The sequence below is a fragment of the Xyrauchen texanus genome, chromosome 33 (genome assembly GCF_025860055.1).
Source record: "Xyrauchen texanus isolate HMW12.3.18 chromosome 33, RBS_HiC_50CHRs, whole genome shotgun sequence".
Lineage (NCBI taxonomy): Eukaryota > Metazoa > Chordata > Actinopteri > Cypriniformes > Catostomidae > Xyrauchen > Xyrauchen texanus.
Genome location: NC_068308.1, coordinates 19,067,628 through 19,090,699, shown reverse-complemented (window position 1 = coordinate 19,090,699; position 23,072 = coordinate 19,067,628). Strand labels below are relative to the sequence as shown.

The 23,072-nt window shown below is 38.5% G+C and overlaps 1 protein-coding gene and 1 long non-coding RNA gene across 3 annotated transcripts in view; one reads left to right on the top strand and one right to left on the bottom strand.

Moving 5' to 3' along the window:
- snx29 (sorting nexin 29) overlaps positions 1-8,279 on the top strand; it is a 144,882-nt gene extending 136,603 nt beyond the window's left edge. The window contains exons 20-22 of one of the 2 annotated variants that reach the window (XM_052103465.1): positions 749-888; positions 6,901-7,044; positions 7,156-8,279. In XM_052103465.1, the coding sequence (XP_051959425.1) occupies positions 749-888; positions 6,901-7,030 (270 nt within the window). In that variant the 3' untranslated portion in view covers positions 7,031-7,044; positions 7,156-8,279. Of the gene's footprint in view, positions 1-748; positions 889-6,900 lie in introns of both variants that reach the window. The other variant, XM_052103464.1, reaches the window with a different exon arrangement.
- LOC127627187 (uncharacterized) overlaps positions 1-23,072 on the bottom strand; it is an 87,104-nt gene that overhangs the window by 25,372 nt on the left and 38,660 nt on the right. The window lies entirely within an intron of this gene.

Sequence of the window (23,072 nt, the reverse complement as noted above, 5' to 3'; positions counted from 1 at the left end):
TTATATTTTGATTATATTGTGCACTTTGTTGTAAATAAAATAAAAATAAAAAATCTTTCTTTTAGTCGCCTCACATTCATTCTTTTTGTTTCCTCACAGTGGCATTCCACTTTGATAGCCCCAATAGGGGGTGGGTCATTATCAACCTAGGTGTGGAGTACATTAATATTTATGACCATTGACACACCCTCGCATGCAGCCTTTCTATAACAAAAGGTGTTATACAAAAGTTAAATCAATGTAGTGTTTTATGTGAATGTATGGACAGGATAGTTTTTACAACATGTTGTAACTATGACTCTGGTATACCAAATCCAGCACTCAAAATCTTGTGAAAAAATGTTTAGTATGTGTTTTATGACACTATATCAGTGTCCCTTTTTAAACTTGAATTTCTCAAAATAACAATTGTGTACATACATGTTGCTCACATATTACTGTGTAATGAGACTTTTGCAGTTAATATGGGGTAAGTAGCTGAAATAAGCACAAATGTCAGGGCATGTCAAAACATCTCCATTATCCAAAAAAATGCCTCAGACTCCAGAGGGTTAAAGCATTGATTCTTATTTAGTGTTATTGCATATAAATTATTGACCTGCACATTATTCCAAAATTAAGAAAGCATAAAGAAAGTCATTTTAGTTTGGAATGATATGAGGTGTGACTTAATAATGACTCAATTTTCTTCTCTCCTTTTTTTGGTGGTGGTCTATTAATTTAAGACATCGTATGTGTGTATTTCCAGGATGCCAAATTTGTGGAGGAGAGGAGGAAACAGCTGCAGTCGTACCTGCGTATGTTGATGAATAAACTGATCCAGACACTGCCTGAATTCACTGCCCAGCCCACCAAGGAGACCTTACTGCAGTTACTGCCTTTCTGCCAGTGAGCAAACACACACTAACACACACAATAACCCACACCATCAACTGTAGATGAGGAAAATGAAATCTAACTCCAAGCACTCTTTGTGACTGTGTTTCAGTGCCTCAATGTAAATACATGACAAAGTCACTCAAATATGCCAATCCAATCAAACTTTCAGATGCCACAAATAGCTTATGTAAGATGCACCAAACTAGCATCTTTGAGCCTTTCTGTAACAGGAAATTCAGTTAACCCTACAGAACCAGTCACTTCCTGCATTTTACTGGCTAATTGTCTATTCACTTTGTCTCATCGATCCATCAGCTCAGACTTCCTTTTACACGCTGCATCTCATTAGTTTATTGCTGGGTCTGGGTCTATTGAGGAGTGCAGGGTCTGACTCAGTTACAAACAGGAGATTAATAAAAAGCTTATTTTGCCCCTACATCAAATCTGATTTGATTAAAAGAGAACACTTGGCACATCGTGAGAAGATAATGGCTGTTTGGTTGGCCATGACTGGTGATAATTTGTGTGCTATGGACAGATGAGTCCAGTCTTTAGATGGTGAGAGAGTTGGATGTGATGTATGATTAAACAAGGATTTTTGAAAGCATCACATTTTCTCACAAAAGCTTTCCTGCTGGGAATGACTCGCATAGTCAATTGAGTCCATTCTCTATGTGCATTGAATTACTTTTGTTGTGTATTTACAATGTGCTGTTTTCCAGTTGATCTAGGAACTGTGTTTCTTCTCGATACATTTCTGTTTGTCTGCTGGATCAGTTTGCCAGTATGACTTTTGTGATTAACAATGCTTTTCTATCTGTTCTTGCACTCTGGAAGCATTTCTCAGACCTGGAGCTGCTGCTAACTGCCATTTAAATACGCTTGTATTTATGTGCCCAAGCCAATAAATCCACCTCCTGGCAAACAGACAGAGCAGAAAGCTGTCACACTGCGGTTATAGTGAGCGTGCACTGCCAACGAGGGAATCCTTTCATGTTAAAGGATTTCTTGTGATTCTTGGCATCTCCTCACTGTCACTGTCAATTTTGTGCGGGTCGGCGAAGGTTTTTTAGAGTCTTTGTGAGGAGGTTTTTGTGGAACAAAAAGCGTTTTCATACGTTAATACTTTGCTTTGAAATGAAAGACACTTGGGTCCTCCACATCCTGACTGTGCAGGACTGCTTCAAAGAGCTTCATGCAGACGTCTGTTTGTCTGCTGGAAGTTTATTTCATAACCCAATGTTCTCCCAAGTGACAGGGGTCACATCCAGTAATCCTCAATTTGGTTTTAGTGTGCAGAGCCGTATCGAAATTTGCTTTATAGATATTAACTGCCTAAAACCACAACAAGAAGCCTCTCCAGCTGAGGTGCAGGGGATAGACGGATAAGAATGGCTTTTTCCAGGGATATTAAGAGCTGAATCTCTGTTCTTAGAGGTTATATAATGCAAGGAGGCTCTTTCAGGCTTCTGTTTAGACCACAGATCAGCCTCCTGCCTTATGGACTGATTGAATGGTGTCGTGCATGTGCTCGTTTGTGAGGAGCCAAGTATGAATGGATGGATAGATAGATTTACTGATGGGGGGCAATGCAACACCCCACTTACCTGCTTTTAACTTCTATCCCACTGCTCAAGCTTGATTAAAAGCTGCTCAGTACTTCATTCTTTCTGTTTTTCTTTGGCTCTCTCCCTCGATTTTTCCTCCTGCCCAACCCACTTCCCTTTTCTTGCTCAGCCCTGTGCCAATCTGACAGCAGCAGTAAAGCAGAGGAGAAGCTGATCATGGTGTATTGTGGGTTGCATAACCACATTTCTGACTTACTGCTAAAATTTAATTTCCTTTGAAAGCTCTTCTCCATTATTAGCTGTATGTAATATGTACAAGCTAGATTAGCATGCTCTCCACACCAGCGGCTCCATAAATGGCTGTCCATTCATGCCTTCTCATTGATGCTGTCCCTCTTTGTTACCTCTCAGGGCACCGTCCCCACCAGGGGTATCAAGCACTTTTTATATTTGTTTTATTTGTATTTTTTTTAAGGGGTGCCAGTGGCAGTCCTGGCTCATTTGTTGCCCTAGGCAAGATAAGACATGACCAGAGGTGGGACACTTTTGAATTACTTGGTTGTTCTTTGTATACTTACATGTACATCTTAAGGCCAAACAATAATAGTTTTTTTGCATTCCGGATCGGATCGTGCCCAGTCGACCACGTTGCCTTTCAAAGTATACTCATCTGACCACAAGCAAATTTCGACGCATGCTCCCCATGACTGCTTTTTGATAATCTTTTAGGACAGTCAGTGGCAGGCGCACAGATGAGGACTGTGTCCGTGTGTTGAGAAAATCTGTGCTCATGACAAAATTTTTGTTACGCATACTGTGCACGGAGCGATCAGCATCGCGGACAACTAAAGTGTACTTTGGTTTAATAATAAAAAAAAATAATAAACTTTGGTAAATTGAATTCGAGGCCTTTGTATGTAATAAGTACTGTAAGAATGTTTGTTATGTATTGTTAAATGTAGTTGTGCTAGCTTAACAGTATGTTAGCTTTGTCATTCTACAGACATGGTTTAGTGTATTTCAAAAATCCCATTACAAAGACCAAAACTATCAGTTGTAACTCCTAGAGATTTCAAGCTACATCCCCCAAACTCAGCACAGACCTACAAACTGTTCTGACTTGGTGTGGTATGTTGATCAAACTTACAGTTTTCCTGTAGCAGACACACAATTGAAAATCCCCAATATCCCATAGATTTACATTAATGGAACATCAAACAGACCAAGACTGTCATGCAGTGTTCCTGATTTCAGACTTCCAACTGTCAAAGCTCTCTCACACACACACTCGTCCACCCTTCCAACAAGACTTCCAACTAGCTTAAAGACCATAGCAGAAAAACAACCAAAACACCCTAGCAGTGCCCATCAACAAGTCAGAACACCCTAGTAACAACTAGAAACCACCCTGAAGACCATAGCAATGGCCTAGCAACAACACATTCGACATTAGAAACCTCTCAGCAGTGTTGGGTGTATCCAATTGCAAAGTAATAATTAGGGATGTCCTGATACCGCGCTCATGTACTTATGCTCATAAAAATGTGGTCCGATACCTAAAAAAAACTATACTGTCTGACATGTGAATGTTGTTATGTAAACATTTGGCACACAAATTAAAATATGTCATGTCCTAGTGAGATTATTAAACAGCAAAAGCTGCTATTTAATGAGATAAATATATACTTTGCATGTGCAGCGCTTTAAAAATGAGTGCTTGTGAATGTGTGGAGCCGGTGTTGTCCTGACATAAAGACACAAATTGCTCACACCATTTAGAGCTCCTTGACTCATTCACAACAAACACCATCATGAGCATCACACGCTTTTTTGAAGCAGATGACAGTGAGCAGAGTGCTAATTCACTTTTTAGCGTGAGGCACATACACACTACACGTTTATTTAAATAGCAGCCTTTTGTGGTTTAATAATCACTTTAAATCACACAGCGACCGGCTTTTCCAGAGGGAAGCTAGCGTGATAACGTCAGAGCTCCTTGGTCTTAACAACACAGAAACACTTCAAAATTAAAGCTCAGTTTAATTAAGGGGAAAAAGTACGAAAGATATAGATTACTACTGTATAGTTATTTAATATTCACTCTAATACAACACATAATAATAAATTCAAGCAATATCTCACATCTGTGATGCTCTGTTCCTCAGCACTTTATTTCACAGAAATAACTCCAATGTTTTATTTTGGGCTGTGCAGTGAGGTTCTGTATAAAATCACTTAATTTGATTAAAACGATACAATATCATGTTGAAAATGTATTGAATTAATTTATTTATAAACACCATTTTAATGATAACATTGAAATAAATTGTTGATATGATAAAAAACAGGTATTGGAAAGTATTGGTACTCATACTCGTTCTCAAAAGTTTTTTATCTGGACATCCCTAGTAAATAGTTACTGTAATCGATTTACTTTTTAGTTAAAAAAAGTAATTTAACACATTACATTTTTAAGTCTTTTAATCAGATTACATGTATTGACTTTCAATGAAAATAATTTTAAGTACATTACTTGTGGTAAAGTAATATGTAAAATACATTTAAAATATGAATTAATATGTCGTTCTGTTAGCATTTCTGTGACACCTGCGCTTGTGCGACAATGATATAATATAGACATTTTGAATTTGAGCGGAAAACAAAAACTTTTCTAGGAAAGAGATTTAGAAAGTAACTTAAAAGTAAAATAATTAGTAATGTGATTACTTTTTAGATTAAGTAATCTGTAAATTAATCTGTTAACATTTTAAGAGAAGTAATTAGTAATTTGCAGTGGATTACTTATTTTGAGTAATTTTCCAAACACTGCCACTCAGGAATGTCTTTATGTCTGTTTGTCTGACTAACTAAAAGGCCTGTATAACCTATTTTTTACTTCTTTTCCCCCTCCCCTTTACTTCCCAATTTGGAATGCCCAATTCCCAATGCCTCGTGGTGGCGTAGTGACTCCGCATCTGAAACTGTCAATCCGCGCATTTTATCACTTGGCTTGTTAAGCTCGTTACCGTGGAGACGTAGCGCACGTTGAGGTTTCATGGTATTCTCTGCGTCATCCATGCACAACTCACCGTGAGCCACACCAAGAGCGAGAACCACACATTATAGTGACCATGAGGTGGTTACCCCATGTGACTCTACCCTCCCTTGTAACCAGGCCAATTTGGTTGCTTAGGAGACCTGGCTTGAATCACTCGGCACGCCCTGGATTCGTACTCGCAACTCAGGTGGTAACCTTTTTTAACTTTTAAAACTAGTTTCAGTTTTTAGACAAGAAATTGTCAAGCCAACAACGGAGTTTGTCTTGACAAATTTTACCTATTGTGTCTAGTTATTTATTTATAGTTCTGCTAAATTGAGGAGGGCACCAAGTGACCAAGGACTGCTACTGGGTCAATGGCTCCCCCAGCAAATGAGTGGCATAGTTGCCATGGTAGCCAGCATATAAGCCAGGTCTGGAGTTGTCTTATGGTGAGCCGCAGCTGTGTGTGTATAGAGGCTGACCCTCAAATGCAGCTGATGTCTATACAGCCCTCACTCAAGACTCACACACTCACCATCTCTGACGCACACACTCTCTGGCTTTCCACTCTGCACTCAACTCATGGGCATATTTTAGTTTGTTAGTCTTGAATTAAAAGTGACGTCATTGTGTCTCTGTGCAGCCTGTGAGAATGGAAGAAAATCTTTTGCAATGAGCTTGCTTCATTGTTTATTTACTTACAGCAGGGACTCTGACATGTAAGCGCATTTAGTGATTGTCAATGCAAAGAGAACATCTGTGAGCTGTTATTTCCGCTGCTTCATTTAAGCTTGTTGGTGCCTGGTGGAAACGGTTTTACAAAGGTATCACAACACAAATTGAACACCTGAAAACCCCCGAACCTCCTACCTGCAGGCAGAGAAGCAATCGAAAAGCAATGTTATTGTTAACGAAAACAAAAATTAAATGAAATCATTTTTGCTAACGTAAATAAAACAGAATTTGTGACTAAAAAAACTCAATATGAAACATACATTTTTATTACTCTAAAACAAAATAGAAAATAGCACAAAATAATTATTTTAATTTTTTGATACAAAGAATATCATAAAATTTTAAATCTTTCTTTTCAATCCACCTTCATAAAAAAATGCCACTAGATTGTGATAACTCTAGAAGGCCTTGACAAATGTAAAACTTGTAAACCTATTTAAAGGATATCATTAAATGGGCGATAACAGCCCGAAAAATAAAATCAACAACTAAACTAAAATTAAGAAACACGACAGTATCTATCTAAAGCCACCTGTTACAGAGTGAAAACTAAACTAACTTGAAAGGACAAATTGAAAATAATTTTTTAGAAATAAAAAACATTTAATTTCAAAACCACTGTACCTCTACAGCAAAGAGCTGAGGAAGCTTACTGATCTTGCATTTATTCTCTCACAGGGACACCCCAGCGGCCAAAGAGAGTGGAACCAAAACTGCCCGATCTAAAGCCTCTAGCAGGTTCCCCAAGCTGGGTCGCAGCTCGGGGAGGGAAGCCCGCAACCCTGAACCACAAAGTGGTGACCTTTAACCTCTGACGAACAGGTCTGATGATGCAAAAACTTCTGCTGACTTTTAGAATCTGAATTGTTAACTTAAGTGTCTGAGGCAGTTGAACCAGGTGTGAGGTGTACTAAGAATTCCCTTAATTCTCAGAACTCATCCGTATGACTTGACTGAATCCAGGATCTTCTCTTCTATAATGGATGTACACACCGCCACAGTTGAAGACTTGTTGGTCCAAGAACCGACAAGCAGAATCAGCAAGATTGCCGGATGGAATTTTTGGCAAATACATATGGAATATCTCAGTTTAGTGGTGAAAATTTCAGTTACTATTGTGCCTAGTGTTTTATAACAGATGTTGTTTGTGGGGAAAGCCAGGATGTACTGCAGTGAGATGAAACTTTTATGAGACTGCAATGAGAATTGTGGTATCATCTGGAAATAACTTGCACATCATCATGATTTTCTCTTCACATGGGAATTTTTTATTTTTTTTGTAAACATTTACCGTGCTGTGTATGAGGCACAATAATGTTGGATGTAATTCTATTGTGAATGCATTATAATACAGTAGATGTACCAAGCAATCATTCCCCACCTTCACCAATATGTAGAAGTTCACAAATCAGTATTACAGAAATCAGGAGCCTTTATATTTTAGATGAAAGTCTGTTGATGGTCAAAACGTGAAAATAAAGCTTATAAATTGTTAGGCAGAGCCCTCGTACTCCTGTCGCTGAGAGACTTCCATTGGAAATTTCCTGTGCTGCCATTATCCTATATAACCTAGAGTGTACTGTTACATAGAAACTAGTGCAGTCGGTGCATATTGTATTGTGCAGACTGAACAGAAGAGATTTTCTTAGCAGGGAAGTCTCCGATGAATGAAGGCGCAAATAATTTTGCCTTATTTTAACTCCAAGCACAATGGTGATTGGCCAAATTTAAGATAAAATCGTTTTTTTGTTTCTGACAAGTGACAGCGCAACTGTTATGTAAATGGGGATCATGACATGTTTTGAATATCAAATTAAGATTCTGTTCACCTGGAAGCATTGATGGCTGAAGAGTAGCAGATCTATTGTGTGCTTTACATATTTGTCTGTCAGCAACTTTTTGTACTACTAGTACACAACTGTATATGATGGTATTTCTCAAACAGAGAAGCTTTCTGTCAAAAGTTGGTGTGACGAGAAGCAGCTATTTTTGCAGTGGCACTGCAGCCCACCTTAGAGTGCAAGAGCTTCATGAATACATTAATAAATGCAAATTGAAACACACTTAAAAAATGTTTTTGTCAGATTTGTATTGAATGAACAGTTTGATAAGAGAATAATCATACTCATCCCTTATTTTAAGGAGTCAAAGTGTTAAAATATGTTTTTAGAGATGGTCAATAATGGTCAAATAGTCAATAATGAGAGCCGTGTTGTCTCACTCTGCCATACTGTTGGTAGCAGAAGTTTTTATGTTAAATTTGAAGGTGAATGTGTAGTTTAGACCAATGGCAGATATAGGTAGTGTCCAGGAAACGCAACATGATCGCACAGAAAATCAACGTGCTACTTCCAAAAGTTCATGTACTGTACCCTGAAATCAAACCCATTCTACTGAATAACTGATGAGCACTGTCCCCCATCAGACATTTTTGCATCAATCCTTTAGAGCTACCTCTGAGCAACCTCTGGTCCTGCAAGAATCAGTAAGTAATTGTGTTCACGTAAACAAACGTGAGCACCACTTATTACTGTCAGAGGTTGCCTTTTTGTTTTAAAATGACATTTTTACATTGACAGTTAGGTTCAGGGTTGGGGATTGGGTTAGGTGGAATAGTAAATAAAACATGCATTCCTTTTTACTGTATTACCTAATTTACAACTTGAAATACCACTCGCTTTAGCTACTCTAGACATTTCACCTTGAATGTGAACCTCACACGTGCCCATACGTTTAACAACACTTTCAGCTTTGGCCACGGAGGTGCAGTGATTCGAATTTCAGTAAGCACAGACTGATTTTAGCAGCAGAACTTTTAAACTTCTGTCACCGAATTCATAGTTGATAAAGTTTTTAAATTACATTTGGTGCTTGTGGCACTTTTAATTGCTATGAGATGATTAGTAAAATTTTGTGTTTGGCAATGTGAGTGACAACAAAATGAGGTGAATTTTACATAAAACCTCCAGGCTGCTACAATTCCAGTATTAGAAAGAAATTTATGTTTTTTTTCTCTCCAATTGTTGGTCCTGTCTGTCTCCTAAGTGTTAAGTGATACAAAGTATCTGTCAGATAATTAGATAAAGAAGTAATGAAAAAGTTATCTTTGCTTTGCTATATGCAAAACCCTCAAGCAGTCTCATTAAGTGGGTTTTGCTCCTGAGATCTGCTATCATTTAAAAAAATAAATAAATCGGCTAAACATCTAAATGTTATTGGGCACAATTTAGGCCACCTAAATAATGTGGTAAATTGTTCTAGCAAGTTCTGCCATGTATCTTCTTTTGACTAGCTTCTTTTGGAACTATTTCCTCTCTGAATGATTCCACACAAGTTCAATTCATGTCACAGGACAGGCTAGTAACTTTCACCCAGTCTTCAATCAAAAGCACTTTCTGCTATTGTAATTTCACTGCGCATACTGTAATCTATTCTGTGCTGCTTTTTACAGTAGATCAATCATGTCCCATGTGACCACTATTTATAAGACTTCCTGTTATAGTGGATCTTTTAAGTTTAAAAAATAACACAAAGGCAGCAAAAAAGTAATCCATACGACTCCAATTGTTGAATCCATATCTTTAGATGTGATACAAGCACTTTGAGTGAGAAACAGATCAATATTCCAATTATTTTTACTATAAATCTCAACTTTCAGAATATGTTTATTATTGTTTGTTTTAATGTGGTATAGTATTTTTACCTTTAAATATTAAAGGTTAGAACTAATAAAGATAACTAATGGTTATCATAGTTTTTTTGAGTGACCCATGTCTTTTGCACCAATATTGTTTACAGTATTTATCCAGTGATTAGTGTAGATCACTGTTTATAGCAGTCTAACACAGAATATAAAGTAGTACCAGCTGAGTGTATACAGGCCAGACATTCTGTGCACTTCCACTTGGATAAACATTCAGATGATGTTACTTGTGCTTCTGGTCACAGCTTAGCAACATTCAAAAAAGAAAAACACAGATCATTTATTTTCCCATTGATAGGACTGGAAGTACTATAAATGTTCCTGTCAAATTTAACATCATTAGAATGCACTTGGGTACTGTGCACTGTGGGTATTCAAGTACTTATCTTTATCACTGTGTATCAATTCTCTTAAGTTTAAACATGTTGTTTTATTCATGTGATATATCCCTAACATTTATTGTGCAGTTGAATATGATTTTCATGAATTCCTCCACAGAGAAAAGTGACCTTAGTTAAGTCAAGGCTGTTGTATAAACAGTTCCAAGTATTTTAGTGGAAATATGATTTTTTTTTTCTCATATTTTTTCTTTTCTTCTTTTTAGCCCTCTTTTCTTTTTTTATTTGCATCTCTAGCCATGACTTTGTAAATAGAATGAAAAATTCCAGATTTATAAAGAAGTATCATTCTATTCATTCTATTGCTTTACACAAAGACCTGTTTGGACTGGAAGTAGATGTTGCCCTTATTTTGTTCCTTGACAAACTTTTAAAAACAGTTTTTTTCTTATGGCTTCATTCATTTGAGCAATTTTCTGATTCCTTCTTGTCCATTCAGTGTGAATATTTACATCTGTATACTTTCACCTTGAAGTTGAAGGAGATTCACTGTATCAAAAAGCCATGATTATTACGGTCCATAAACACAAGAAGGAGCGTGCTGTCAGTTGCAAACAACCTGCAATATTCACACCCGATTCCAAATCGAATGTATAATTAGGAGGAGCAGCCGACAGGTTTGTAAATAGTACATGTGTCGCTTGCATAAACAGTTGGGGCTGAAAGACAAGCCAGATTTTGATGGTAATTCAGCTTTGCTTGTGGATCATCTGTTGCTGTTGGCTATGTTTTCTTTTATGAAAAAAGCTGGGAGGAGACACATCTGGGAGATGTATGAGAGAGAGGCTCTAGTCATAGTATATTTAAGCAATATGACATGAGTAAGAGTACTGTTGAATGGAATATCCAGTATAATCTCATGGAAATAATGTAAATGTTGCAACATTTTTGTAAAATCATAAAACGAAGTTCAAAACACATATCACAGCAGTTTTGAGTTGAAATGTCCCCTGTGTGGTGCTAAAACAAGTTAAATGTTCTCCCAAACAGATGAGGTTTTTAAGGTTAATGCAGTCTCAAAGTTTTAAATCAACAAAACCTTCCTCCTTAACTGATTGTGTCATTAAAGCAAATGTGAGATAATAAAACTTAAAAATTGAAATCAGAAGCCGCCCCCCACCCCCCATCCTCTCTGGTGGTGGGGAGCAGCAATGTCAAGGCCGCCATTCTAATATACCATTGCGTCCAACAATTGCAATCTCAAGCCCTGTATTTTAGGATAATAAGACTGTTTGACTGTGTTTTTGTTACATAAACGAAAACAAGGTTACGATCAGGGCATAGATGTGAGCCAGTGCCTGATTTGTCTAAGGCTTACACTGATAAAGACATATGTGTCATGGTCAAAAGCAGACCTTAATGTGCAAGCTGAAAAGCCCCAGCAACCACCTAAACAATTAGTATTTTTAGAGAAACCTTACAGCGTGTTGCTGTGATATCGGCTTAATTGCAAACTGAGCAAATTTAAATGTTAGGCAACAAGAGAGTTTGCAAGTTGGTTGGCTACCCTATTACACATCAAAGGAACTATCGGCTTGCATCATGTGAGCTGATTGGCTTGACATATCCCATGTGAGCGAGCTGGTTTGTTGACAGATAACAAGTTCAAAGAAACTTAACAGCTGGCAACATTCAGAGTTTCATGCCTGAGCTTATTAATTTGATTAAATAACATGTAGTGAACTTCTTATCTAGATGTGAGAAACTACAGTAAAAAACACTAGTTAGCAAAATAAAAGCTAATAATAATAATGTATTAACATTCTGTAATAATGTAATCTCACATCTGTGATGATCTGTTGTGCAGCACTTTATTTGACAATAATATTTCCAGTGTTGATTTGGATTGTGCAGTGTTATGTTGAAAAATGTAATTGATTTAAATAATACAATTTTTATTTGATTAAAGTTTGAAAGGATTAATTTGGTTGGACAACATTTTGATGATAACATTTAATTAAACTGTTGAATACGGAATAAAAAAAAAAACACGAATTTACCACAATATACATCATCATGACATCTTGTGTGTTTTTGCTTAAATATTACACCCGTTGGGCACATAAAATGTCCCAGAAATGTCCTAGCAAATTAGGCAAGAGTGAGTGGGAACCCTGAGGTATAGTAGCACGATTCAATTAAATGAGACCCAAATATCGGCACTTTGATTCAGCAGCAGACACTGGGCCACAGTTATAAACAAGATAGATGAAGTTACTGTTTACAAACAAACAATCTGCCCCATCCCTTCCGGGTTCTTTTGTTGCCCCGAAAAGGGCAACACAATTAGCTAAAATTGCGCTGAAACTGTCCAAAAAGTGCTGTCTGTGGCGTTGAAACACCCCGTTTCCCACAGATTATTGGTGATTAGGGCTTCTTTAAATTTGCACCAAATCGTTACATAAGGGTGAACAGCTGTTATTTAGTTTTAATATGGAATTTGAGCATATTGATGTAAAATATTATTATTTATTGTGTGTGGGTTAATCAGTTAAGCAATTTAGACACATATTGTGTGCCTGATGGTAGTTTTATTTCTAAGTACATGAATTCTTTCTCTTTAGAAGTGTGGTAAACATGTGAGGAGGTGTATTCATCAACCTGCTACATGTCTGACATACAGTAATCATGCAGGCTCATTGAACCAAGTTTAATCTTGTTTTGCCGATAATTCAGAAAAGATCCCACATACTTTCTTCACTGTAAACCATAGATATTCTTTTAGAAGAACTTTTATTAACATTAAAAGACATTATTACATTTTATAAAGCTTAAAAGATGATTAAAACTGCAGCGCTGCAGCAGCACAAGATTTGCCCCATTATAAATATCCTATTTAAATGCTGTTTTGCATGGATCCTTTGTGTTTATTGCAGATGATCTTATGCTAATCTAGGGTTTAATCGAGAAGAAACACTCAACAAAAAAGAACAGGGAAAGCAAACCAATTCTGCATCTAATTATGGGAGCCACAAGAAATAAATACCATTCCATAGATCTTTAGTGTGTCAGGAAGTGATTTGTGTAGGCTTGCCAAGACTGGCTTAGTTGCTGTGTGCATGCCATATGGTGAGCTCTATAGATCTATCTGCCCTTTCTCACGTGTGAGCTGTGAGAATCAGAAGATCTGTGATACAGATGTGATCTATGACAGCACACTGGCATACATTCAGGCAAGTACTGAAAGGTACATTTAGACTGAAACGTTAAACTTTGTTCTCAGGTTACTTATTGAAGGAATAGTTTGGGTTCAACACAAGTTAACCTTAATTGATAATGTTGATTACCATAAAAAGTCATTAGGCTTCTCTCATTTCGATTTAATAAATAGCTGTGGTTACAGCAAGGCATTTAAAATGGAAGAGAATGGGGCCAGTCCACAAACATTAAATACACACAGTTTCAAAATGATAGCCACAAGATGAAAACATTAAACATGTTAACATGATTTTAGTGTGATAAAATTGCTTATCTGTAGTTATATCATATATTACAGTTTCATTGTCATGCCAACATAATGCCAGGCTAGCTAAGCTTGTATCTGGTAAATACCAGAACAGTGATGTCATACAATGGCAGATTATGGTGACCACGTCTTCAAGCTTCAAAAGAATGCAAAACTATAATCCAGAAGTCTAATAAATTATTCCATGAGACTCATGATTGTTATGAAATCATAAGGTTTGATGTGAACAAACCAAAATCGAATGTATTATTTTGTGAAAATGTTAACTGACCGTTGATCTCCTGTGTGCATTCATGATAGGGCACGAGAGAAACAGTTCACGCAGCAGCCTCGTGATATTGAAGCTATCAGGCGAAACAATTTTTTTTATCTAAAAACAGGTCCTCCACAGTGATTTTGAAAACAGAACACAACTACACAAAAAACAGAACTTTCTAAACATGTCTGAAGAGTTTGTAGTTGAAGAATTTACAGTTGAAGTCAGAAGTTTACATTCACTTAGGTTGAAGTCATTAAAAGTAATGTTTTAACCACTCCACAGATTTAATATTAGCAAACTATAGTTTGGCAAGTCACTTAAGACATCTACTTTGTGTATGACATGAGTACATTTTCACTAGATTAATTGTTTCACTTTTAAATGACTATATCACAATTCCAGTGGGTCAGAAGTACCTTTAAGCAGCTTGAAAAATTCCAGAAAATTATGTCAAGCCTTTAGACACTTTGTAAATTAGCTTCTGATAGGAGTTGTACTGAATTGGAGGTGTACCTGTGGATGTAATTTAAGGCCTACCTTCAAACTCAGTGTCTCTTTGCTTGACATCATGGAAAAATCAGCAAAGAAAAAAAAATTGTGGACCTCCACAAGTCTGGTTCATCCCTGGGAGCAATTTCCAAATGCTTGAAGTTACCACATTCATCTGTAAGAATGATAGTATGAGAGTATAAACACAATGGGACCACGCAGCCATCATATCACTCAGATGAATGTAGTTTGGTGCAAAAAGTGCAAATCAATCCCAGAACAACTGCAAAGGTCCTTGTGAAGATGCTTGAGGTATGAAGTATCTATATCCACAGTAAAATGAGTCCTATATCAACATAACCTGAAAGGCTGCTCAGAAAGGAAGAAGCCAATCCTCCAAAACCATCATAGAAAAGCCAGACTACAGTTTGCAAGTGCACATGGAGACAACGATCTTACTGTTTGGAGAAATGTCCTCTGGTCTGATGAAACACAAATGTAACTGTTTGGCCATAATGACCATCGTTATGTTTGGAGGAAAAAGGATAAGGCTTGTAAGCCAAAGAACGCCATCCCAACCGTGAAGTATGGGGGTGGCAGCATCATGTTGTGAGGGTGCTTTGCTGCTGGAGGGACTGGTGCACTTCACAAAATAGATGGCATTATGAAGAAGGAAAATTATGTGGATTATGTTGAAGCAACATCTCAAGACATCAGCCAGAATGTTAAAGCTTGGTCACAAATGAGTTTTCCAAATGAACCCCAAGCATACGTCCAAAGCTGTGGCAAAATGCAATAAAGACAACAAAGCCTGACCTCAATCCGATAGAACATTTGCGGGCAGAACTGAAAAAGCATGTACAAGCAAGGTGACCTACAAACTTGACACAGTTACCCCAGTTCTGTCTGGACGAATGGGCAAAAATTCCAGCAACTCATTGTGAGAAGCTTGTGAAAGGCTACCCAAAACATTTGACCCAAGTTAAACAATTTGATGGCAATGCTACCAAATACTAACAAAGTGTATGTAAACTTCTGACCCACTGGGAATGTGATGAAAGAAATAAAAGCTGAAGTAGTGATCCTAACTGACCTAAGACAGGGAATGTTTTCTGTTATTAAATGTCAGGAATTGTGAAAAACTGAGTTTAAATGTATTTGGCTGAGGTGTATGTACACTTCTAACTTCAACTGTTTGCATTTCTATGCCCAGCCTTATTTTTATTTTTTTAACGGAGTACTCTGAAATCAAACAGAAACATAGAGGAGGCTACAGGCAACCACAGTCTCACTGTGTCCAAACCTGATGAAAAATGACACGCTATAAAATGTATATTTTCTATGGTAATCAGATTTTTTGGCCGAACCAGCAGTGACGAGCGACAGAACATTCTTTCGATCGTTTGTTTGACCGTTTGCAACAGATAGCATGGCCCTCACAGAGCCCCCCCATTGAACATCAGGTCAGTCTGGGATTACACGAAGAGACAGAAGCAGTTGAGACAGCCTAAATAGATAGAAGAACTGTGGCGAATTCTCCAAGATGCTTGGAACATTCTATCAGCCAACAACCAAGGAAAACTCCAGGTGTAAATAGGTGAATCGCTGCTGTTTTGAAGGCAAAAGTGTTCCCACCAAATATTGATGTAGCTTTTTTTCAGTTGAATGGACTTTGTATGACATTAATTGATTCATGAAAACTTTTTATGGCATTTGTTTTAAGACATCCTCTCTATACAACATTTTTTCACACGTGCCTAAAACATTTGCACAGTACTGTGGATCTATTTCTGTATATCTGTCTTCAGTGCTCCCGCCATGAAAATGTACTCTGCTGTGCACTCAGGCTATTGTCTAATTGGATATTTTTTTAATTTGATCATATAGTGGCTGATGCGGTGGCCCCGAGAAGGTAGAACAAGATAGTGTAGGAAGGTCAAAATTAATATGCAACAATATGCTGCATGAGGGAGTGATTTTTCAGTGATTTTGAACTTCAAACTTTAAAAAAAAAAAAACCTTGGCCAAACATATCATGCTCTAAAACATGTTAGATGTGCTGTGAAATATACCAACCACAGTGAAGGTCAACCACCAACACTGCAAAAAAAATGCTGTCAGTATGAACTGATTTGAGAAATTGAGGTAAATCAAATTTTTCTAGCACTTCAAACACTTTGCCGCTGGCATAAGACAGATACCTGGATATTATGATGGTTTTATACAGTATATTTTTTACTTCCCTCCAGCCCTTAGATCGATGTTCCTCAAGACCGTTCTAACCGAGCGTTACTTCAAAAGGGCTACAAAGGTTTTCTCATAAATAAAGTTCTAAGAAATTTAAAGTTTTACCAAACACAGTTCTGTTCCCTGACAACTCTCTAGTCATTCATTGTCACACAATCATGTTAATTTCACACTCATTTACTGCAGTATTTCCCCTCCTTATGCGGCACAGGCGATTCCTCACACCTCTCTCCACTTCACTTTCTTTCAGTGTGCGTGAAACAAAAGTTACATTTGTTCCAGACTTTACAGCATCACACCATCTCTGCCTCCTCTCAGCAGGTCCCACAGCATGTTTTATTGGCACTGAATACTGATCAGAGATACCAAAGAAACCTTACAGGAATACTTTGAACTTTCATCTCTCTTGCACCACTTTAACAGTGAAATCAAGGCCTATTGATGTGGGAACAAGGAGGAATTATGGTTTGCAAGGTCACGAAGGAGGTGTACATGCATTAATGTGGTTTTTCTTTAGGTCATGACATTGTGAAAATTACTTGTAAACTCTGGAGCTTTGCTGCTACTGGTGTGTCTTAGGGGAGTTTAATCCTTGTCAGAGTGTACAGGTTTTGAGGCCTGTGGTTATGATCCAACCACAGGAGACCTTGTCAGTCATTCCAGGGAAAATAAACCATTGGAAATAAAACAAACAAAAGACTGTGTAAAGTGTAAAAAAAAACTGAGGTCTCTAACTAAAACGTTTAGTGACTCATAGCATCTTTAACATTTTAGTTCTGTAAATGTATTAATTTGAGTTACTATACTTATTGAGTTACTATAATTACTTTGAGTTACTACACTACTATATTGTGGGATCAAATAGAAATACACATTTGTATTTATGAACCTTGCATCTTTAATTATGTTACATATGTTATTATAATGAACTCATTGTAACCTTACATAATTATTGATGAAACCCTTTTTCCTTTTTTGGGACAACTATTTTCATATCTTATCTTGTGCCAACCTTTTATTCTTAAAGGGACTGTTCACCCAAATATTACAATTCTGTCATCATTTTCTTTTCTCATGTTGACTTTCTTATCCCTGTGAATATGGAGATAAAACAATATCAAAACTTCCCATAAATGTCCACAGAAATCCACAAATAATGTGGATTGCTCTGGAAATGTATGTGAAGTTTTATCTTCATACGTGGAACACAAAAGGAGATGTTCAGCATACTGTTAGCCTCAGTCACCATTCATTTTCATTGTATAGAAAAAATATGTAATAAAAGTGAATAGTGACTGAGGGCGAGCAGGTCCTGGTAAAACTACGTGGCCGGGAGTCAGAGCCATTCCCTGTTTGGAGTGCGACAGGGATGTCCTCTGGCTCCCACATTTTTTTTATATCTATTTCAACCACGTGGTTCGTGAAGCCTTCGATGGATGTACTGGAGGAATTTCCATCTGGTACAGATATAATGGTAGGTTGATCGATGCCCGGGTGCGGTCAAGGGATGGCTCCCTATTGATCAACCATATTATGTATGCTGATGATCTGGTGATGGCTGCTCACTCAGAGGAGTTGGAAGCGCTGCTGATGAACCTGGAGCTTGCCACTAAGAGATGGGGCCTTACCATCAGCCCAACCAAAACTAAGCACCTGCCTGGGTATTATGTACCATCGAACACTCCACCCCTACAGTGCCCAATTGGTGATGGGGCAGTTGTGGAGAGAGTGGAGTGTTTTTCCATACCTGGGCAGTGTGCTTATGACCAGCTCCGGTTTGACAGCAGAGGTCTCACTCCGAATCAGTCGAGCGGCATTATCTTTTCATCGGTTGCGTAACGCTGTGTGAAAGCTACCCGGTTTGTCACTCCGCACGAAGCTTCAGGTATTCTCGGCCACGGTCATTCCCTCCCTTCTCTATGCTTGCGAAATGTGGACCCTCCTAATGGAACATCTTCGCCGGTTAGAAACATTTAGGCTGGCCTGCCTAAGATCCATCCTGGGTTTAACCAGGCTGGATTGTGTGAGGAGCTCACAAATCCTTGAAAGATGTGGACAAAGTCCCATCAGTGAGCTCCTCTGGCAGTTGCGTTGGCTGGGTCATGTAGCCCGCATGCCTGGCCACCGCATGCCTAAACAGCTTTTGTTCGTCCGGATAGAGGGAGCTAAGCGGGCGCGGCACAGGCTGGAGAAGAGATTGAGTGATGTGGTACAGGAGGATGTGGAGCTGAGTGGACTTGCCAATGACTGGTACCAGCGGTGTCAAGATCTGCCTCTTTGGAGGAGGCTGGTGAAGGACGCTACTGGCCAGTTGGAGGCAGTCATCTTCCAACATCAACGGAGGGTAGAGGAGTGACGCTCACAACAACGAGCTGAGCACCGGGTGGCTAAAGCACAGCAAGCTGGCACATTAGGGGTCACAGGTGGTGCATCAGCCAGTCATCTCAGTCAGTCAACCCGTGTCAACTGTTGGATCTGTCCCGTGACCTCCTGCCAGTGGGCGTTCGACACTTCACGTGCACATAGCCTGGCACAAGCGTTGTGGTGACGTCACCACCACTTAGTGGTGAATGGCGGTTGTTGTTGTTGTTGTTTTGTGTGTGTGTGTGTGTGTGTGTGTGTGTGTGTGTGTGTGTATGTATGTATTTAACAGAGTTATAAGGAAGAAAGAAAGTCCCATGGACTTGCAACAACATGATGGTGATTTTTGGTTGAACTATCCCTTTAGCATTATCATTATTATTATTTGCAATACAAAGGGTCATTATAGATAATGGAGGAAAAAGTCTAAAAAGAGATTCACAAACCAACATTTTTATTTCTGTCTGAAAGCAAGCGATAGCACTGTCAGGGTGTTAGTTTTGAATCTTTTGGAGAATAGGTTCTAATCTACGTGGAGGTTGTGAGCAGTGTGAGGGTGTGACAATCAGTTGAAAAAAGCTGGGGCAAAATAAAACCTCTCAAAAGCTACAGTCCATAACAATAAATTGTCATCAACATGAACAGCCTGAAACCAAAGGGACATCTTAAGTAAGTAAGCAATACTTGGCGATGGAACATTAAATTATTTAAAAATAATGCACACCCCGATGTGGTAATGTGACCACGTGCAGCTCGAGTTTTTTAATTATTTAAAATAAGTTTGCGATAATTCAATGGGCCAGCAATTATTTCGCTTATACCACTGTAAGACATTGTTCAGGGTTTTTCTCAAGGCATTTTCTGGTTTTCTTCCTTCAAACACTCTTGTGTGTGGAACTACTTTCATCCGCCACAGATACAGTGTCTTGCTTTGGTACAAGACGAGCCTCTGTTGCTAGTTCGAAAAGGTCACTTAGTAACGGAGGCTTGCACTGAGGTTAAGCACTTACTGGAGCAACAAGTAATTGTGTGTGTTTGTGTGTGTGTGTGTGTGTGTGTGTGTGTGTGTGTGTGTGTGTGTGTGTGTGTGTGAGCGAGAGAGTGAAAGAAAGAAACAGAGAGATTGCATCTGGATTTACATTGCTTTAAATTCAATCCTAGTGAATAAACAGGGCACACACATACACATGCATATACACACACATGCATATGCACACACACACACACACACACAGCGGGAGTGTGAAAGAGAGAGAGTGAATTAAAACTTAGTGTGATGAGGGCAGAGGAGTGGCTGAGGACCAGGCGACAGCGTGTCCTGGGACCGGCAAGCAAGTTCTCTCTCTCTCTCTCTCTCTCTCTCTCTCTCTCTCTCTCCCCCTCCCCTTCCCCTCACTCTTTCCCTCTCCCTCCTAGGGCTCCAGACAGGCGGGGAAGACCTGCAGGTAGAAGGACAGCTGGAAGGGCAACACCTCCCCTCCAGGAAGTATGTCAAGCTGGAAGTTTCTCCTGCCTGAATCGGGCAGTGGAGAAGTGTGACGATGTGACACGCGGCCGGCGCTGAATTGTCCTAATCTGCCGCAAGGGGGATAAAAATGAGCTGGAGGCGCCAGTTCGAGGGAGAACGAGAGACACGTGGCCCCTGTGTGTGTGTATGTGCATTTATGTACATCAAAATGGTTAGAAGAAATCTTGTGCTCTTGTGTTCTCATCAAGTGACCAATGAGCTTCTTTAACTGAAGAACTGAAGTCATGCTGATATGAAAATCTTCATTGCGGTCAGTTGCATATCATCACAATTGCTGATTGTACTCCATAGTGATTCTGTCATCAAGCATTTTTCCAGGGGTTCTCCTAAACTAAAATGACTAATGAAGTCTATAGAGGCACTACTGTCTGTTTTTACGGAAACAAATTTCTTACAAATGGACATACATGTCTATGGCAAGCCTTGACGGGATAAATATATAATCACACACATTCACAATGGAAAGTTGCTCCATGAATCACATCCTAAAGCATCCTATTTCAATTGTTTATGTTCACAGGGTACTACTATCCTGTTGTTTTTTGGTGAGCTCCACGTGACAGGGAATCCAAGAGAGATCACCACTCCACCATTTTGTATTGGCAAGTGCTGACATACCTCCGACTGAAGAGAGCGTGATCTTGGCAAAACATTCAGCAAATTTGAAACCTTCAGCCAAAATCTAGTTGTTTGGAGTCTGCTTGTGTGGTGCTGGCTTAATTTGCAGAGATGGGGTGGAAAATGGTCATGAAATACTCAAATATGACTTGAGTCCCTCTAATTGCATGATCACTTTCTCCTTGAATCCTGCTGTTCTCCATGCTGTAAGGTAGATCCCAGAGGCTGTGTTATCTTCATGTATTCCTCTCCATAGGGACACGTCCTTGTGCAGTGTTGTCCATGAAGCTGGGCAATTGTACTCCTTTTGTATTGCACAGCGACTGGCTTCGAGTACTTGTTTAATTGAAATGACTGACAACCTGCATGGTTAGTTAACAATTACATGATAGTGCTTATTCCTCTTAAATATTTGATGGAGTCTTCAGAGCACATTAATGCATCACTTGGAAGGCACAAGATGTTTCATGGATATTAAGGCCTTGATATAATTTACTTGCAGGAAAACTGCTTGAGAGAATGTGCGGTTTTGATAATGCATTGTTTTTGTGCCTGGTCATGATTAGAAGATTTACCTGCATCATTGGGGGACCACTCCCTGTCTATCATGTATGTGCATCACATACAGTCTGAACATTTCATGCTGCTGTATGTCACCATGGAAACATCTTATGCTGTGATTTATCTTTTGTATGAGGGTGTGTGTGAGGAATGTAAAATCAGATGTGTTTCTGTGTAATTATCATCATGCCACATATACAGCAACAACAAAACTAAGGGGGAAAAATACATATTTCAACAGAATAACAATTTGCAGAAAAATGCCTCGGAGCAAAGAAATAAACAACTTCATCAAAATCATTCACATACTGAACACACTTGGCTTTACTAAGAGCTCCTTCATCTTTGCTTTGATTTAAAATCTCCAAAAGATCAAAGATTGAAAAAGATAAAGCTTTGCTGTTCTGATGGATATTCTGATCTTATTTGCATTGTTCTTGTACATTTACGAAAAATGTATATCTAGTTGTATTCAGGGGTTCATGCACCTATTTACTTTGAGGGGGCACAAGTGGCAGTACTGACTCACTTGTTGTCCTGGGTAACCAAAGAAACTAGGGATGTCCCGATACTGATATTGTCTTTTAAGTATCAGTTGCTGATAAACATACTGTCCTAAAATCATCAATCTCACTATATTGTATTTGAAAACTGCAACATTACAAAATAAATTAAGTAAAAAACGGTTTGCATTAGGGCTGAGCAATATATTGAATATTCACAATATAATTGTAATGTTTTTGTTGACTATCTCAAATTAAAAAATATCATGAATTTAGCAATGATTTTAATGTGCTTTTTATTTGTCCATTAAGTTTCATAAAGAGCACATCAGTAGACTAATTTCACAATCCTTCAGAGCTGCACAATGAATCAAAATAACATAATAATGGTGATGTGGTAATTTGTAATTATTAAATCGAAAAAGGTGTTGATTAAAGATGAATAAACATGGTCTGTGTGTGCTTCAAAATAAACTTGTGATGTGCTAATCTATGAGTGTTTTTAGTGCTTTTAGAGCAGTTCATATGCATTGTAAAAGTACTGCAGATTTAAGCACATAAGTTATTATACAAATCTTCAACATGTCACAGTATAACAGAAAAGGTGGAGATAACAGCGGTTCCCTGTCTGTTGCTCACTTCGACGTTGTGTCCAGCACCTGACGCTGATGACTCCCCTGGGCTGCCGCCTTTGGGCCAGCACGCCCAGGATGAGGT